Source organism: Erithacus rubecula, assembly GCF_903797595.1.
Source record: "Erithacus rubecula genome assembly, chromosome: 6".
Classification (NCBI taxonomy): domain Eukaryota; kingdom Metazoa; phylum Chordata; class Aves; order Passeriformes; family Muscicapidae; genus Erithacus; species Erithacus rubecula.
The window spans coordinates 29,070,832-29,089,671 of NC_136688.1; the positions used below are offsets into that span (position 1 = coordinate 29,070,832).

At 36.0% G+C, this 18,840-nt stretch overlaps 1 protein-coding gene across 5 annotated transcripts in view; it reads right to left on the reverse strand.

The window, feature by feature from the left end:
* The window catches only part of PALS1 (protein associated with LIN7 1, MAGUK p55 family member), a 53,465-nt gene that overhangs the window by 4,764 nt on the left and 29,861 nt on the right, over nt 1–18,840 (reverse strand). For all 5 annotated transcript variants that reach the window (XM_079309661.1, XM_079309662.1, XM_079309664.1 and 2 more), the window contains 11 exons: nt 16,043–16,251; nt 10,609–10,686; nt 9,748–9,894; nt 8,967–9,128; nt 5,837–5,914; nt 4,852–5,035; nt 3,752–3,823; nt 3,261–3,332; nt 2,391–2,558; nt 1,487–1,689; nt 62–172 (listed from right to left, as the gene is read on the reverse strand). In XM_079309661.1, coding sequence (XP_079165787.1) covers nt 62–172; nt 1,487–1,689; nt 2,391–2,558; nt 3,261–3,332; nt 3,752–3,823; nt 4,852–5,035; nt 5,837–5,914; nt 8,967–9,128; nt 9,748–9,894; nt 10,609–10,686; nt 16,043–16,251 — 1,484 coding nt within the window. The remainder of the gene's footprint in view (nt 1–61; nt 173–1,486; nt 1,690–2,390; nt 2,559–3,260; nt 3,333–3,751; nt 3,824–4,851; nt 5,036–5,836; nt 5,915–8,966; nt 9,129–9,747; nt 9,895–10,608; nt 10,687–16,042; nt 16,252–18,840) is intronic.

Genomic DNA, 18,840 nt, shown 5'->3' on the forward strand with positions numbered 1-18,840 from the left:
GAGTATGTGCACCTGCTCACCAAACCCAGCATGGTTTCAGCAGAAGTACAAGACACCTTACCTTAGGATTTTTCCCTTCTTTGGCCAATAAAGCACGTAGTCTCTCTTGTGAAGGTGGTGCAACAAATATAATATATGGCTTCAAGTCAGAGTTACGTAGTGTTTTCAGTGACTGTAAAAACAGGATTAAATATTTAACAGTTCCACCCAGGAAAAGGGCATTTATTGATGCACTATTCACATGCTATAACTGATAAGGTACTCTTCAAACACAACAACTGTATAATATATTAACAGAAATAGAATTAACTGTAACAGTAATCAGAATTCAGACACCATTTCCGACAAAATTTATATTCCAACATTTTTGAGCTTCATGAAACTATATTTAGTTTTTTTTATATTTAAATATTTACTTTTGTTCAAGAATATTCTTTATAACTGCACTGAAGGAACAGATCTTTTGGTATCCACAGACAATGAAAAGGTCAGCTACATTGAACTATGTATCTTACAATGCTAAAGAAAGGTTTCAGCTTTGAACAGAGAGAAGTCTTTAAATAATATAGTTTACTTGAAAAATCACAGTTTAACCTTCACTGTTTTGAAGATTAAAATACAAGACATCAGATGCACTTGACCGTATACATAACATTTTGTTTTGTCAGGTTTGTCTTGGGATAAACAATTTGTCTCTCAGATATATTTTTATAGCCACAGAATTAGATAAATTTCTAAATAGTTATGAATTTTCATCTCATGACATGATTTGCAATACCCATGAGCTACACTAGTAAAGCATCACACGGTCCCAGCTGGTGATGATAAATTGATGACTAATTATAGCTTCAATACTATCAGATTTTACTGATGTGGCTGAGTTTTAGGGCTTGTTTTGCATCATCTACAACAGCAGCAGACCATATGCATCAAAAAACAGGACTCAGCATTCCAGGACTCAGCCTCTCACCATGTTTGACTAAACTTCCAAATTGAGGTATGCAAGCATAGTTTGTCTCTTCATAACCAAAAGATCACAGCTAAATGGTTTTTTAATACTGTTGATGTGATATACTTAATTTCTGAACTGTACTTGGAAACTGCACAAACATCCCTGAAATGCAATTTCCAAGTATAATCACAAACAATGTCCTCTCTATCTTCAAAAACCCCAGAGATCATGGCATAATTGGAAGATGGAGAAACACAAATCTTATTTTAATTCATTTTTCAATTTAGATGGTTTCCAGATACTTAAAGCTGGTGAAAACTAAGGCCTCTATCACCTGCAGCACAGATAAAGATGTGCATATTTTTTGTGCATATAAGCAACTGAATAGAGTTAACTGAGCATCACTGAAAGAAAACCTGGCATAAACATGAATATGTTTATGAAAGCACGCTCATTTTATAAACCAGATAAAGCTCTACAGATATTCACAGTAGGTTCTACAATTAGAAGATGACAGGCAAGGCTTTGCCATACCTGGGTATGAAGATTTAGAAGACATATCTTGCCCGAGTTGATGACTTGCCGCACGGAGTCGATGCTCGTACCGTAGAGGTTCTTCTCAAACTCTCCATATTCAATGAACTTCCCTGCAGCTATGTCACTCTCAAATGCCTGTCGGGAGATGAAATGATAATCCCTGCCCGCTGCCTCATTCTCTCGCCTATTTCGAGTAGTATCTACAAAAAACAAATTGAGATGGTGATACATATACAGAACTGAAGAAAAGAAAGAGTTTTTCTCTTAGCAGGCATATTACTAATCATGCAAACACACCCCCTGACCCTCCCAAACCCAACACAGGAAATATCCATGAGATCCTCGTATTTTATTTTCGACAATAAATGTCCCTGGTCAAATTAAGTTGTCAAACTTAATTTCTCTTTTACATTATCTAGAGGACAAAAAAAATTGGTAAACTACAAAAGGAATAGTTTTGACTGTGTAGTTGTGTTCTGAATGTGAAAACAGCTATTAGTTGTTTTTCAACAAATTTTTATTGCTATATTGTTTGTAAACATAATCTAGGGTACATTAGACATTAAAAATATAATATTCACTGAAATACAAGTGGTTTGGGAGGGCACTAAAAGTCACCTCCACCTAAATTTAAATTTACACAGCACATTTGATTAAAATTTTTTTGCTCAATATACTGGTTTCTCTTTTAACTGCTCTCACTCCCAATTTTATTCAAACTGATAAAAATGCATGTCTTGTAATGCCTCTAGAACACTGGATTTACATTAACTTCCCTTTTTCCAAGAGCTCAGTATCTCCTGCCCCAAACCCCCAAGCTCCTAATTCCTATTTCCAACACAAGAGGATTTGTCTGCAGCCAAGGTTTGGAATAAGGAACCTTATCTGGTGTCACACTCACGGGGCACGGCGGAGGCAAAGCGATCCACTTCATTATTCATCAGTCTCTGCCGCAGCTCGTTCTGGCCGCAGTTCTGCGGGCCAATCAGAACGATGGGACGTTTCCTGTTTGCTGGCTGATGGTACAGCGACATCTCCTCGTAGGTCAAAATTTCCTCATTGTCATAATCTTGAGAGAACAATAAAACAGTCATAACACACTCTACTGCCAGTTCCATGTATTGCCTGTCATGCAGAGTCAGATTTCAGACAGCTCCTGACTCTGCCTAGCATCTAACTCTGAGTCACTGAAGTAACAGAAGCCCAAAGATCATCATGTGCCCAGTGAGATGAGTATTTTTTCCCTTTCTTGGGAAAAAATATTTCCACTTACTACTCTTCATATAACTAGTAGCATAAACCCAAGAAACAATTTCTTTGCCAAAAACCAAATTTCTAGTACAAGAGTAACACTTTATACCCAATGGCAGCAACCATCATCCCAATCCCAAAGTACTTTTGCAAGAACGTAGTAAAAGTAGCCTATAAAATCTGTTAAGCAAGTTTCCATTTATGAAACTTAATTATGCTGAGTAAGATGACACTACAAAGCTGTAATAAAGTGGCTCATCATTGTAAAACTATGAGTGCATCTATGCCTGAAAAGCTGTTTTTTCCCTTATCACCTGATTTTTATTAAAGACGCTAAATGACCCTTCAAATCCTTTCACTTCTGTTACATCTTTCACTAAATGCTGCAACACGACATAGCATTGCACTTACACAGAACTTACTGCTAGCATTTCTAACATCATACCCTGAATTTCAATATTCTCTTCACAATCTTTTAGTTGTTTAGAATTACACACACTGTGCAAAAGTTGCTCCTTACCATCATTTTTATTTGCATTGTATAAAACCTTTTTCCGTTTCTTTTTGTTTTTCTTCGCGCACCAGAGTTTTCCTAACCAAAATAAAAATTATGACAATCAAACACCCATACAACAAAAATCTTCCTATTCTGCCCATATTTTGGATCTTTAAAGTGGAGAATTTATTCTGCAGTTTTGAGAAGGTGTAATATCCTTTTGTTGATTACAATGTTTAAGTGTATTAAGCAAATGTCAAGGACTTTACCAAGTCATGGCAGATTTTATGAAAAAATGGGCTTTCCAAATTCTCTACATAATTCTAATTACATCACAAACAGTTATGAAAAACCCCCATGATTTATACAAAGTGTTAAATTCAGGCTTGTATTTACATGAAGAATTTCAAAGTATCATCCCACTTGTATTCCAAAAAAAAAAAAAAAAAACCAAAACCCCAAAAAAACCCCACAGCTACAAGAGATTTTTTAAGCTTGGGAAGTATATATCCCACCTGATTTTTCAGGCTCCTTATCTTCTTCTATGGTTTGCTTCATTGCTTCTCTTTGTTGCTGAAAACTTTTTCCTTGATGCATTAAAAAAAAGCACAAATCATTAACATTTAGAAACTATTTCCCTGCTTTTTCAGAAGGACTTACTAATTTGACTCTTTCCTAAGCTTTTATATCTCTGAAAGTTCTAGCAGAATGTAGCATACAAAAGAAATTTTAAAAGAGAAACCAAAATTGCTGCAAAATTAATTTATTGCTTCAGAAATATATTCATCAAGAGAGACTTGCAGAGCATTTGTAGTATACTAGACAGTTTTGCCTGGAAAAGTGGAAGTACTGGAAGGACTACATTTCCCCACTAAGATATAATTTTCTAATTGTTTTTTTATGTCAAATGTGTTGTATTTATATTAAATATTTTGAACTTCAATTTAAAATAGATTAGCCTATATTAAAATCAGTGTTTCTCTCAACTTGTTCAAGCATCATAAAGTTAGAGTGATATTTTATGAAATTTGAAGTCTTTTGTTCACCATGGTTAACATAGCAACAGATCTTTAATGAACTAGGTTGCAATATATATGGGAATGTTATGAACAGACTTCAGTGTCTGAAAATCCTGTTACTCAGAGACCCTCAACAGTGAGAAAGGAAACCTGGCACAAGTAACTGAAGTCCTTTGTTAAGTGAAAACATGCTGAAAAGTGACCTCAAATAGGAACTGTATCAAGTAGTCTATTTGAAAAAGGTAGGAAACCTCGGAGCTGTGCCCATCTTCAGAAAGCAAGTGGGCTGCAGTCCCACATCTCTGCTGCAGCCAGCAGAGGGAACTCTGGATCTGCAGAGTCCCCACTGTGGAGAAATAAAGGAAGAGGAGAGTAGCTCCTGAAAGGAGCAGTGAAAGCAGAAGCTTCACTCTTCATTAATTCAAGACAGGGCGATGCCCAACAGTAGGTTCTGCTGCAAATGGTTCAGACACAGATATACTCAAGGCAACAGATATTTAAGAACAGACAAGTTTTTGAAAATTTGAATATTGCCCCTCTGTGGCTGTGATAACTAACTTGATTGACTGTCAAGCTTTTTCTAGAGCATTATTTACCAGGAATAAGGCCTGCCAATGGCTGGTTATCTTCATCTCCATCCCTGTAAGCCTGCCACCAGTTTGGATCTTCTTGACTGATCACATGGAGTATGTCTCCTTTTTGAAAAGACAGGCCTAACTCTCGGCAGGGGACGTAAGGGTCATCAGAGGGATCGTAGTCAAAATGTGCCTTCACATGTATCTGCAGGAGATTGAATGGTAAAAAAAAGAAAAACAGCCCAGTGACTTCTGAAGAATTAAACCTTGTCTACCTGTGATTGTATTAGAGCTATGATATATAAAAACTCCAAGTTTCTATAAAATTGAAAGTTTATCTGGGACATACAGGAAGTACTGGAATGGAGACATTAGGATAGCAATGGAAAAGACACAGTTGTGCTAGGTTGGGTGGAAAGGCTTGAATTTAACATGCAATTTCCTCACCATTGTAGGAGACAATCCCTTCCAATCTACTGATTTAAGTTCTCTGCATCCAAGAATTATCAGAGGTATTCTGATTAAGTACCTAATAACAGACTGAAACCCATTTGCTGGGCTTTAAGTGAAGTTTCACTTGGGAAGTATTTCGTCACAGACATCATTAATGTCTGGGCATTCTTTCTCCAAACTGTTAAAGCTATCTTTTCCTCCCAAAGCATATTTGCAAGTTTTGACAATCCAATTTTTTTTAAGACATACATACACACATATATATATTTATATAGACACATACAAAACACAAATTCAAAATAAGAAGCTTAGAACCACAGGAAATTCTAGTTTTATAATTTCTTTCAGAAACTGAGCTAAAAATTATACTAGGAGTTTTGGTTTAAGATCATTATTAACTTTCAACACTTAACTCAGGTGTTAGTCTCATAACAATTAAAATCATTTACATTTTGGGTTTGCTTCACAATGTAAAGGACCTGCAGAAGAACTTTTTACAGACTACTGGTTAAATAAAGTATGTTTCACTGAGCACAGGTGTAGAGCTACTTACAACTGTCTCCTTTGCAGGAGGTGGCTTGCTCTGCTGACTGGGAATCAATACGAAGGTGAGAGTACCATGCATGTCAGCCTGAGGGGAAAAACAGACTCTTTATGTACAAGTATCAAAATATGGCTTAAGGTTAAGAATTTTGACAAATAATACATTTTAGAAAATGCTTTAAAAATTCCCATTAGAAGTTGTTCCTAACAGCATATCATCTACCCCTTAGCTGTTTTAAAATATATAGTATATAGATTCTGAAACTGTGATTCAGTAAGACTAGAAAGCTAAGTGTTGATACTCAGATTTTAAAAGCCTAGCTTTCTTGAATATAAACTATTTCTATTTGAAATGGAACAGCTGCTGTCCTGTCAAGAAGAGACTTAAGAAAAAAGGGTAATATTCACTTATTCTGTTTAAAAATATCAACAAGTGAGCCTACACTGGAATGAAAAAATACATTAAAAAATAATTTTAACTAGAAAAATAATTTTAACTAGAACTGTTTAAATGGAATAGTACTTTCAAATCTAAACATTTCTACTATGCTTTTATGCTGTTAACTTTAGTAAAGAATACAAAACACTGTTTAAAAATCTAGCTAGCATACTTGAATCTTGCATATGTAGTGTTCAATACATACACTGTAGTCATCCTTGATAAGAAAGTAGAACACAATAAATGTCTTGTCTATCTTTGTTTACATATTTCCATTTGCAGAATGTGTTTGCACACATAAACATCTCGATAAACTGCACAACCTGTGACCAGGTCACCAGGTGCTTCCCTTCCTATACACCATTCTACCATAAGGATCACATAACAATTTATCCTGTATAAAACAAGAAAATGCATCTATCTCAGAAAATTCAGAATTAAGGCTTAAATAAAGTAAATATAATTTGAACATAACACAATGAAGCTACAAGAAAGGAAAATCCATGATTTTCCGTCAGCATGCATAGTTCTGTGAGGAATGCATATAATCTCACAGGAATCATGTGAACAGCCTAGTCTAAAAGTCACATGTAGTTTATTATCACTTGAGTAGCAAGTAGTGAGGCAAAACTGAAGGTGAAAATAATTTGTTTCTCCTGTGCTTGAAGTACTTTGGGGGGTCTGAAGCAATTTAGAACTCAATTTCCAGACTGAAAATAAAAAACTATTACATACAAAGGATCAAAAGTATCATTATAAATTAGTTGCAATAAAAATATGTTTTAAAAATCCACAAGGTTGTGTTTATTTTGTTTTCAATTTTCAGCAAATTGATTTTCTCTTCTGCTTAAGTATTGTGGTTTTACACCTTTTGTTTTTCACCCCTAGGTTGCAGGAGCTGCCCAGGAGCAGAATAAGTTCTCTGCAGAGAACTAAACTGCCCGACTTGAATTACCCGTTAATCACCTCCAAAACACTCTTTTCAGAAGCACAGAACTTAGTTAAATACAGCTTTAAAAAAATACAGATGGCAATGGAGACAATTACAAATTATGACAAATCTCAGATCTGATCCAAAAGAAGCACAGACATTCAAGGCTTCTCAAAGAATTGTAAGCATCTTTCTAATTTATTTAAAAATAGTAAAACAAAAACCCTCAAACCTCACACATTTATGCTCTACTTCCTTCCACTTCATCTCACTTTATGAAATAGATGAAAAATTTTAACAGCCAATTTTATAAAGAAGTCCAAATGAAGAAATGGATGGAAATCATCCATTAAAAACCAGTGTCTGTCTTACTATATCATAGGACAGCTTCATCTATGGATATTGCTGCCTATTCTTCCTACAATACACAACCTACAGCTGAACCTAAGTATTTGTCCTGATTCTGATTTGTCTCTAGAGTATAAACCTACTAAGTAATTTGAAGATCTACTAAATATGTTTCTCCTCTTTTTTTTTCCTCCCCCAAACTCCCTACTAAATAAGTCCTAGTTGATATTTCCAGTGTTTTGTGCCAAAGTTATAAATTAACCTCTAAAAATACAATTTTCATCTGTTTCCACTTTGACAGAATGGTCTTGCCTGCTGCAATCACACCAAAGATTCAGAGTTGAGTTCCAGGTATTTTGGACACTGATCCAAAGCAGATACCAGGGAAAAGCATGAAAGAAATTATTTGGGCAACAGAAAATACTGGTGGTAATTGTCAGCTTTTAACATTTTTCTCACAGGGCCTTTTTGAATGGGAGCACCTCTAATTTACTAATTCCTGATGGATTTCTTGCCTAGCTACTTTTAAACTCAAGTATAATTTTGTCACGAAAGGTGTAATAGACAAGAAAACATTTATGCAAATAAACTGCTAGACAGAAGGGCTTTTATCAGGAAAGAGAAGTAACATAAAGGTCCCATGTGACACAATTTGCAGTGGGTTAAGTCTGGCCACCAACTTAAGCACTGACCAGCTCCTAATGCACTCCTCTCTCCCAGCTGGTTGTGGGAGAGAATTGGAAGACCAAATGCAAGAAAAAAAATCTCAAGGGTCAAGGTAAAAAGAGGTAATAAGTGAAGTGGAAAAACCCAACCCAAGTGATGCAAAAGCACACACTCACCACCAGATTTTATTGCTTAGCCTGATGTTACATGGCCATTCACATCACTGTGGTCACTCTGGGTCAGCTGTCCCAGCTGTGTCCCCTCCCAACCTCTTGCTCACCCCAGCCAGTTGCAAGTAGAGGACAGAGTGAGAAACAAAGAAGGCCTTGACACTGCTGCATTACCAACACTGTTTCAGACTAAACACAGCCTAAAACGCAGCACCATATAAACTGCTATGAAGAAAATTACCTCCAAACCAGCAACACATTTATTACTTATGGACTGAATCAGAGACAAAGATGAAAAATTATGGCTTCTCCGAGCTAAACAAAGTTCTTCTTAGAAATCATTAGAAGTAAGTTTGAAGATAATAGCTTGATGCATTTTTGCAGATAATAGCAATTACACTTTAACCAGTATCCTCCTATGCATCAGAAGGAAAACTTGAAATGGACCTCCTCCTATGAACACCAGCTATCAGAATGAAAATACTTTTGAGGCTAAATATGAGTAAAATGGCAAGCAGAGTCAACAGGCTTCAGACGTATGAAATGAGTATTTATTGCAAAAGAAACAAGAAGTGTTCCAACTCACCAGCAAGTCAAAAACTTCATTAACATCTTTTCCACGGATCTCAATGCCATTGATCTCCAGAACTTCATCCCCTTCATGTAACAGCCCACTCTTCTCTGCAGCACCTCCTTTGACTATTCGACTGATGATAACAGAATCCATTTCATTGCGAACAGTAGCACCCTGTGTAGTAACAACACATTCTGAATTTATTACACTTAGGAAACTCAAAGCCATCTATTGTATATATTCCAAGTCAGTGGAAAAACTATGCTGAAAAAGAATGTAAGTAACAGCTTGGATGCATACACACAATGCTCTAGTTCAAAAAAACCACTGCTTAACTCCTTCAACCTACACTAAAGACTGAAGAATTTAATTGCTCCACATCATAAAACCATTTTATATTAAAGTCCTAAGGAGACTTTTATTTGAAATATGCAAATAGCAGATGATAGCTGCTAAACAAACCCCAAAAGCAGGAACTAGCCAACCAAAAAAACCTACACCTGGCTGACACAAGGTTTAAGCTCCCTTGCAGTAAGCTTGGAGCAGTGACCCTTGCCAAGAAGATCTGTCAAAACCAAGTTGACAGCAGTTGTACAGATTTTATGTGGTTCCTGCCCAATTCAAATCAAACACAAGTTTACTGTCTATGACTGTTTATCATTTTGAAGGGAGGGAGAGTGTTTACAAGTTAAATATTACCTTTGCATTTGAATTCCAAACACTTCACAGCAATCTGGGAAGGACAAAAAGGCTTACTTCCTTTCCACATAACTGAGTAGGCACCAGTACTTACCAATGGAATATCCCGAGCTTTCTCAATGCGAACTATTTTAACCGTCTCCCCTCCGTACACGCCAACATTCTCATAAATCTTTTCATCTGTCATAGGCTCTGGTTGCATTTCTTGTTCTGCAACCTTGTCATGAGCCAGTAGAAGTGCCTAGTGTTAAAATCAGATCAGTTATAGAAAATATCACACTTGATAATGCATACAAGACACAAGATGAAATTCTCCAATTTCAACAATCTCTGCAGGTTAGAAAACATTGCAAAGTGATTCAAGCAGTAAAAAAAAAATTATCATCACAGCTACGTAGCACCTACTCTTTTTCAAAACTTTTAGACTGGTAAACAATAAAAAAGCAATTTTGAACACAATTGTGACTGTACTTCTATCTTATTTTTCTACTAAAAAACTAGACTGGTTTACTTTGCATGTGTCTGCAGAATCAGAATTAGTTTTGCAGTGAAAACTACTTTTACATCACCAACTCAGGACAAAGGAAAATCTCCTTTATGCAGCCTAAGGTAAGCATGAAATAACTGCCAAAGGTAAAAACATAAGCAAAGCAGCTTATGCAATGCCCTATTCCCACAGACATTGGTTATGTGCAAATCACCCTATAATACATATAGACCTTAGCAAGGGCTGAATACAGTCATGCACTACACTTCATTAAAAAGTTCCATTCATTTCTGGAAATTGCAAATTCCTTATCCTAGAAAAATGAGGGTAGAGGGTAGAGAAATAAATGAGGGTGAGGGTAGAGAAATAAAATTCTCCCTTGCCCAGTCAGCCCAAGGCAAAAATTAAATTACACTGAAAAAGATCAAGAAATAGATCCATTAGATTAGAAGTTTCATTTCATTTTACCTGCATGTGAGGGGCATTCAGCAAAGCATTAAGCTCCTGTCCATCCTTATGGTGGCTGGGTTTCAAAACACTCTGTACCTAAAATGAAATCAAGCAGTAAAACTCTAAATCTAGTCTCTAAATCTAGAGTAAACTTTAAATCTTCCTCTCCTTCTCAAACACAATTCCCTACTTGCCATTATTCATTTTACTGAAAGTAAAGTAGTTGTTACAGTACTGCTGATTGATTAATCTGGTACACATTTGGAGAACACTCAATGACACCACAGCACTAATCCAGCACATCCTGCCTCAGTAATAAACCACCAAACCTAAGTTGGGATCCAGTACCTTACATAGATTTGTCAATACCAGAGACTGGCAATGAGCTCAGGTATCATAAAAGTGCACACAAAAAAAATATTAAACTCTAGACAATGAAAGTTAGTGATTTCATGTCAGTGAGATCAGTCACAATGAAGTGTACGAGACTATGCTGGGCTTTAAAATTGGAGTAATTTCTTATTAATGTGACTAGCCTTCCTCTTCCTTAAAAGCAGATTATAATTTTCTTATTACACAAACTATTTCCACCAACAGCAAGGCGAAAGATTCTGAGACAGGTTCTGCAAAGCATCCTGGAGCTCCTGTCTCAGTGCACAAATCAAAACTTCATAAGGTCCCTCTCTGGAAACCTGCTTTCTTTGGCTGGTTCCAAAATAATCCACACTTACACAAGAATACCTTTTGCTCAAGCAGCTTCAGTTGCCCAAGTAAGTTTTCCTTCTCGTACAGTTAACCAAACAAGCCTTGCCATAGTCTCTTGCAAATACTGGTATGCTCCTACAGAGAGCCAAGTTCTCTCAAGGTGAGGCTGAATATACTTTCAAAGCCTTTACCCTCTGACCTAATCTGACCAAAAGTACACAAGTGCAACAGCACAAATGCATTCAAAGACATCAAGAGTAGATCATACAAATCAGAGCACCAGCTTTCAGAGGAATAGAAAACAACTAGGATGCTACCAGACAGCAACTCTGAAAACTTTCAAGTCAAGATAGTTTTAAATTCTAGGAGAAGCCACTAAATGAACTGTGCCCATCCATGGAGCAAGATCCTCACATTGCCAAGCGAACTGTCACATGGAACATGCTCCTGTGCTTTGCAATAAACCTGACACAACCTCCAAAAGCCCTCCTTCTGATATCGCTAGAACATGCCTCTTGGTGAGCAAATGTAGTATAGCTTAAAATGGTTAAACAAGAAGCCAGATTTAAGTAATTTTTTAAACTGGTTTCTTTAAAAATCACAGAGAACAAAAAGAGTTCAGTTGCACAAAGTCCTGGCTTTAGTCATGTGTCTAAATTAGACAGGAAGCTATTACACCTGGCTTAAACTGAATTCTAGGATGTCACACAGCAAATAGAACACTTCAAAAGACATTTCACTGACAAGCTTTCCTCTGTTTTGAAAGAAAAGATTCTTCTGTACAAAAGACTTTCTGATAAAGGTTTATTTAAGGTCTCTAACTTTCAAAGGACTTTGAATTCCTTTCTTGAAGAAGCCTTAAAGCTTTATTTATCAAATCTTTATTATCTTTTAATAGGAAAACCTACTCAGAGAGCAACTTGGAAGTCTTGCAAGGAACACAATCTTCTGAATGCAAGGTCAGAGGCTGGAGATTTGACAGTGGAAAAGAAAGTAATCTGGTTCAACCAGTTACACTGTGTGCGGTAAACATCCTTTACTCAAGCTGAATTTCTGCTTTGAATAATTTGATAGCTAAAAATTTTAATATTCCCCCTTCCCTTTAAGAAAAACATAAATCTCTCATTTGTTTATTTAATGAAGATCCAGGAAAGCTTCAGGCTGCCCTATACACCACTTATTACAGCAGTAGTGCTGCTTGTCAAGAGTCTTTTGTAACTCATGGTAATAAATCCTATAGCTTTATCAGACTAAGGAATTTGAAGGAGTCTGTCATTCCAGAAGTGACACACTACATATAGCAGAGATGATCCACACTGAGTATGTGGCAATAACTGTATTTCTTAACTCTTCATACAAGTTTTTAATGTTAATCATGCTACTGCTAGTTCAAGAACCTCCCCCCACCCCTCCCATCCCCCAGTTATCAATTTGGTTTCATTACACACACCACAGTTTGTGAGCATGTATGATGGAGGCATGTGCTGGAGTGATATCAACATTCCAAAATTAACTGCACCTGCAAAATTCTGTTGTTGTTTACCAGCAGGTGAGCAGGACTGTCAGATGGAACACACACACACATTCTGGTGCACTTAGACCAGGAGTTATGAGCTTCCAGTGCATCCCCTCAACAGTTTTATGGTATTTGGTATGTGCACTTACAGCCAAGTTATAAACTGTCTTGAATGCTGCATCAAATATTCTTACAAGGTCAAGGTTCAGATCACATTCCCATAATCCTTGCCCTCATCTTGGTCAAGTTTAAATGGATTTAAAATCAATTTAATTACACTTGATGTTTACCAGCTATTTTTATTTGAGACTTGGAGTACACCCCATTACATGAAGATCAGCTTTCTCTAATAAATTCCTTAAGCTCAAGTGCTTCATTCCACCTTTTTAATTCAATTGAAGTTTCTTAAAAAGAAAAAAAAAAATGTTGAGTAGTTAGTGGCTGATTATCAGAATTGGTGGGAAAATTAACTGTACATGTATGCTACCAATTTTAAGAATTTTCTAAAGAGGACTAGAAAATTTTAAATCCCTAAATAATATTAATTATTACTTTTTTAAAGGGATACTCTTTCATGTTGCATTGTGCAATTATACTGTAAAATGCCCTTCCCCATTTAAAAATACTATCTTCCACGGTATGAAGCCTCAAACAAAACATGTCTGTAGCTTTAAACTGGGGCACACACTCCAGACGGTTTCTGAGTTATACACTGTTGCTCATGACCTGTGCACTAAACTATGCACACCAGCACTACCTGCTATTTAAAATTAATGTTATGCATGTATCTGCTATTTTTCTTTCTTGTAATGTCTTCTGGCTTTTATCACCAAGATGTTATCAGTATCTTAAAACCAGGCTTTTGCAAGTGTCTTTTCAAAAACACCCTGAAGTAAGTAAATGAGCTGCTTTCTGGGGTAGTTTCCCATGCCTATGGAAGAGGCAGAAAAAGCAAAAGGCAACCAAAAATGAGAGTACAAGAAAAAACTTGGGCATGCAAGATAAACACATCGTCAGTATTAAAAAATACCCCACATCAACTACAAATCCAAAAAACCAACAAAAGCACCACCAACTCTTCTAAAGCAGAAATAATTTCCTCCCTGCTACCATAACTAATACAGAAACCTTTCCAAAATGAATAAAAGATTTGAAAACCAAGCATAAGATCTATTCAGGCAAAACAAGGAAGTACAAAGAGATGTGAACGGAGGCTTCAAGGTATCCTCTTGAGATGCTTCTGTCAGACACAGAAATATTTGCCCTGAATTTCTGGCTCTATCATTTCAGGATGTTATTTAACATGTTGCAAAATACAAGTCACTTAAATACTCAAGAAGCTGAGTCACAGAGAAACTAGATTACATCTGAAAATAGAAACAGATATTTGCAATATATAGAGTTTTTAGGAATTTCAAGGCTGGACAAGACAGGGATGGGAGATAAAGAGTCAAAATGAGTGCAGTGATTTGTTTTTTACGTAATAGTCTTGTGGAGAATGATCAAATTCTGTTGGTTTAGAAATTTTGGATAAACGAAATATTTTCCTTTTGCTTAACCTTCACGACTGGAAAGAGACACAAAACTGGTTTTGCACTATCTTCTTGTCCTATTTCAAACCACTACGCTTCTGATTTTAGGATTTAACAAATCACCTGAAAAAAAGAGAAGAATATATTGGGAAGGCAAGGGGTAGCAAGAAATTGGGAGAAATACAAATTTTGGAAATAGACCCAGAGTTTTCCTAGGCATATTTTCTTCTTGGCAACTTCTATTAAGTAGCAATCAGAAGGTGATCATATTCATAAAGGGAAAGAGTCATCTTTCTTAGGGGTTGCATCTGTAACACCCTGTATTATAAAAGGAGGTTCCAAAATTCTGGCTTGTCTCTGAATGAAATCCTAAACTAGGCCTATGTAAAGTTTGGGGGAGCAGTTTACAAGCAGAAGGTAATTGAAAAGGTTGTTCCAGACTTACAGACACAGTGAACAAGCTCAGTGAGGACTTTGAAGCAGGCTACAGACTGATGAATAAGCAAGCCAGAGGGAAGCTCACATGTACTGCAAACATATGATTTCAGTGGGTTGATGAAAAGTTTTCACAGATTCACAGGATATTCCAAAGTACTTCTACCTGCTTTTGGCAGTCTTACTGACAAACCTAAACAAGAAAATCCTACACTGAAGTTTAATCAGCACCTGCATCTTTAGACTGTATTTAAATGATGTCCCTCAAGAGTCAGTAATTTCTTCTACAAAAGAACTTCAAGCTTGCTATAATGCTGCTGGGCTTACAGATTAAAGTCTAATTAAAAAAAAAGGAGAGTGGAAAAAGCTGTTAAAAAAAATGCTTCAGGGAGAAAGAAAACCAGATCCTAAACCAACCAAACCAACCAAACCCAACACCCACCACCTGCTGCCATACTGAAATACTCCAGTCCATGTACCTGAGTCAGTCTGGTTTGCTGAGTGCTAAATGCTGGAGCCTTTCTTTACCCAGCCCCTCGATCTGGCTTTGCTGAACATTACAGTGCTAGGCTTGCACTGATGTTAGTATTCAAGCCACCTAGGTCAAAGCTAGCAAATATACATGAGTCTAAGATGTAACCACCCTTCACTACCACATATACTTGTACCAGGCCATGGAAAATTGTGACAAAAGTTACTGAGTGATCCTTTAGAGGATTTTAACAATTTCTAAAAAATGTATGAGATCTTACAAAAGAGAAGTCATCTGTCAGACCAAAAAAAGTTTAATCACAGCAGTAATTAAAAGCACTGAAATTAAAGGATCTGTATCTCACTTTAAAGCAGAAGGCTTGTTTCCAGTATGCTTGTATTTTCAGAGATGACTCCCAACCTGAGAGCCATGGCTCAACTTAGAGGAGAGTCACAATAAGAGAGAATAGTAACACAGCTCCTGAATGCTTGCAATAAAGAATACCAACGGAAAGGGAGTTAGATTGTCACAACCACTCCCTTTTCCTATATTTAAACACAGTACCTTCTCTGCCACATATCTATTAATGCTAAAGAGGGAGTTCCCACCCCCAAAATGCTTTTCTGGTTACAGTTTGCTGTATCTGGTTTTTCCACATTTCCAACCAGTGACTATTATAACCCCTTTCATATTCAACATTCAGTCACTCAGACAAGCTCAACAAGTATGTATTTCAACAGCAGCTATGATTACAGGTTTCATGTATGTCACAAGGATGCATACTGTACATACCTCTTGTGCTAGTTCTTGTGCATTGGAGCTGAGAGGATATGGAGGGCTGGCTTTGTTCATGTGCACTGTAACAGCGTTGTGGATCTTAAATGCATTCTGAAAATCACTATTCTGAACCAGCTGTAAAATGAGCGAGATATCCTCTTGACTCTGAGGGTCTACCAAAATGTGCTGGATATGCTTAAGGGAATTTAACAGTTCTTCCACTTCTAGGTAAGAAATAACAAAATACAAATAATATATGAGTTAACAAGAATGATAACTAAGTAATATTTATATTAAGAGTTATACAAACAATTTTTTACTATTCAGTTTTTAAACCAGCAGTGATATATGAAAATTTATTAGTTATCCATTATTACAACATTTTTGTAGCAGAATGTAACTGAATTAAGAGTAAAAAAAAAAAAAAGAATACAAAATTAGCCCAAGACAGTAAGACTTTATTGCTAAGCTTATCTTGATGCACTGAATATTCACTGATACCTTGGTTCTCCCTTCTGTGTGTATCTACCATATATGGTAGACATTTAAGTATCTCAACTATATATTGCTTACTTATGAATGGATGTTCAATAAGTAAACTGCACTCGATTTATAAACATTATGTTCAGTCTTAGCACATTAAAATAGAAAGCATGAAAAAATACCATCTATGAACATCTAGGAGTTTTGAAAGTTATCTACAGCAAAAGGAAGTCCATATCTTTTACCTACAAGAATACGAGTTCTGCTTGGGCAGTAAAATATTTTAACATTTTAATAACCAGTTTCTGTATGTTTGCTGAATACTATACATGTAATACATTCTTGAGTACATAGTGCTTTTTGAAGACTTTTATATTATTTTAATCCAAACCAAATTTCTACTAAATAGGTAATTTTTAAAAATTAAGTACTTGAGAAGCCACCTAAAACAAGGATTATGAATCAAACCCAGGTAAGAAATTCAAAGGAGACAAAAAAAAAAAAAAAAAAAAGCATGTTTTGAACCTGAACTAACATACATGTTTTTACACATTATCTGAAAAAAACCTGTTCAGCTACAAGAAGCTGGTCAGCTATCTTGCATTTTAAAAAATTCAAGCAAACTAGAACTTTTGAACCCCAGTATTTAAAAAAATGAGCAATACAGAAATTTCAAAAACTTTAAAATTTTCAAAATTTCTGATAGGAAAATATCAGCTTTGAGAATAATTTTAAAGTTTCAGCAACCTTCGTTTATTCATTATGAGCTAGTAAAATCAGGAACACTATCAAGACAGCAGTTAAATGGCATTTTTACATGAAAAATCACAGTAGATACTGATCACTAACATGGATACTTCCATCAAGAAGCTTCCCTTACTACAAATTCATCAGTATGCTGAACACAAGCCTAGACTCTAAATTTTTGAGCACAATATAAAAGATGGTTGATAAATGGGCACGTGAAAAACAGAAAGCCTAATAAAATATGCATTTCTAACAAGTTTGTTTTAATTCCACATAAACCATATCCACATACAAGCTGTCAAGTCTGAGCTTGCAAGTTAAGTCTTCTGTATTATAAAAGGAAACAAACAAGCCAGGGCTACTACTCTTGTACTTTACTCTCTGCAGGACAATAAAATATAGTAATAAAAACCCCTCCAAAACCATTTCACACATGCTAAAAACATCCTACCCACAAAAGGACTTCTTCCTGTAACCACCAAGGAAACAAAGGGCAGTAGGACAAAAGCTGCACAGAAAGCTTGGATACTGGATGTGCAGGATATTCCACTGCTGATATCCAGTACAGCTCACAACACTAATTACAGTAGCCAATGCCTCACTAGGAAACTGTATACACAATATACTGCTTATCACACTGGGAGAAATGGCATTTGGAGAGAAGGCTAAAGAACACTGTACAAGTGAGAGTATTTGCTAAACAGGACATTGTCAGCTGGCAAAATTCTCATCTAATAGAGCATGCACAGTACTGAAGTATATTCAACCCTTTTTCCCAAGTCTGAAGAAGTGCACTATTTTCAAGCATAAAGAAAAAAGTGAGTGAAACAAATGTCATTGTATAGCTCCTACTGACACCTGCTTGGTTAAAAAACATACTAACTCAAAGTTCTGCTATTTGTTATGGTTATTGGATTAAAAAAGCAGTGAGATATGAGAGAAGAACCTCACTTCTTTTATCTCTTCCTATGAGTTAATTATTTTACTCCATTATTTCTCAAATTTCAAATACATACACATATATAGACACACAATTCTAATATGCTTTGCATGTAAGATATGCATTCATACAGACACCACCAGATAGAAATTCAACAGACATCTTACACTGTATCTCTAACAAAGGCATCCTGTTCCTAGATCTCTTTACATATTCTCTTTTTAGCCCTTTGCTAGTTCCTTCTGTTGCCCCTTCTTACAAATTACCACAGTACTCTCTTCCCTCCTACTCTGAGGCTTCATCTGCTGCATATCAAAGCTTTACACCAAGTGATTTCCCCCCACCACAAAACAGCAAACAAATACCGACCTCGACACAATTATAAACCAGAAATAACACTTCAAAGGAGTGAATTGAAATATTCCTCAAAAGGTAGCACCAATTTCCTAGTCATTTGCTTAATAAAAAGCCATACACATAAAACCACACACAAATCTGGCTTTATGCATACCTAATTGTCTCTTGGTTCCTGCTTTTGAAGTCTAAATCACAGATGAGATTTCAGTGCAGGGTTTGGTTTTCTGTTTTTTTGTTTTTTTTTTTTTGTTGGTTTTGGTCTTTTAAAATTAACAATTAAAAAAAA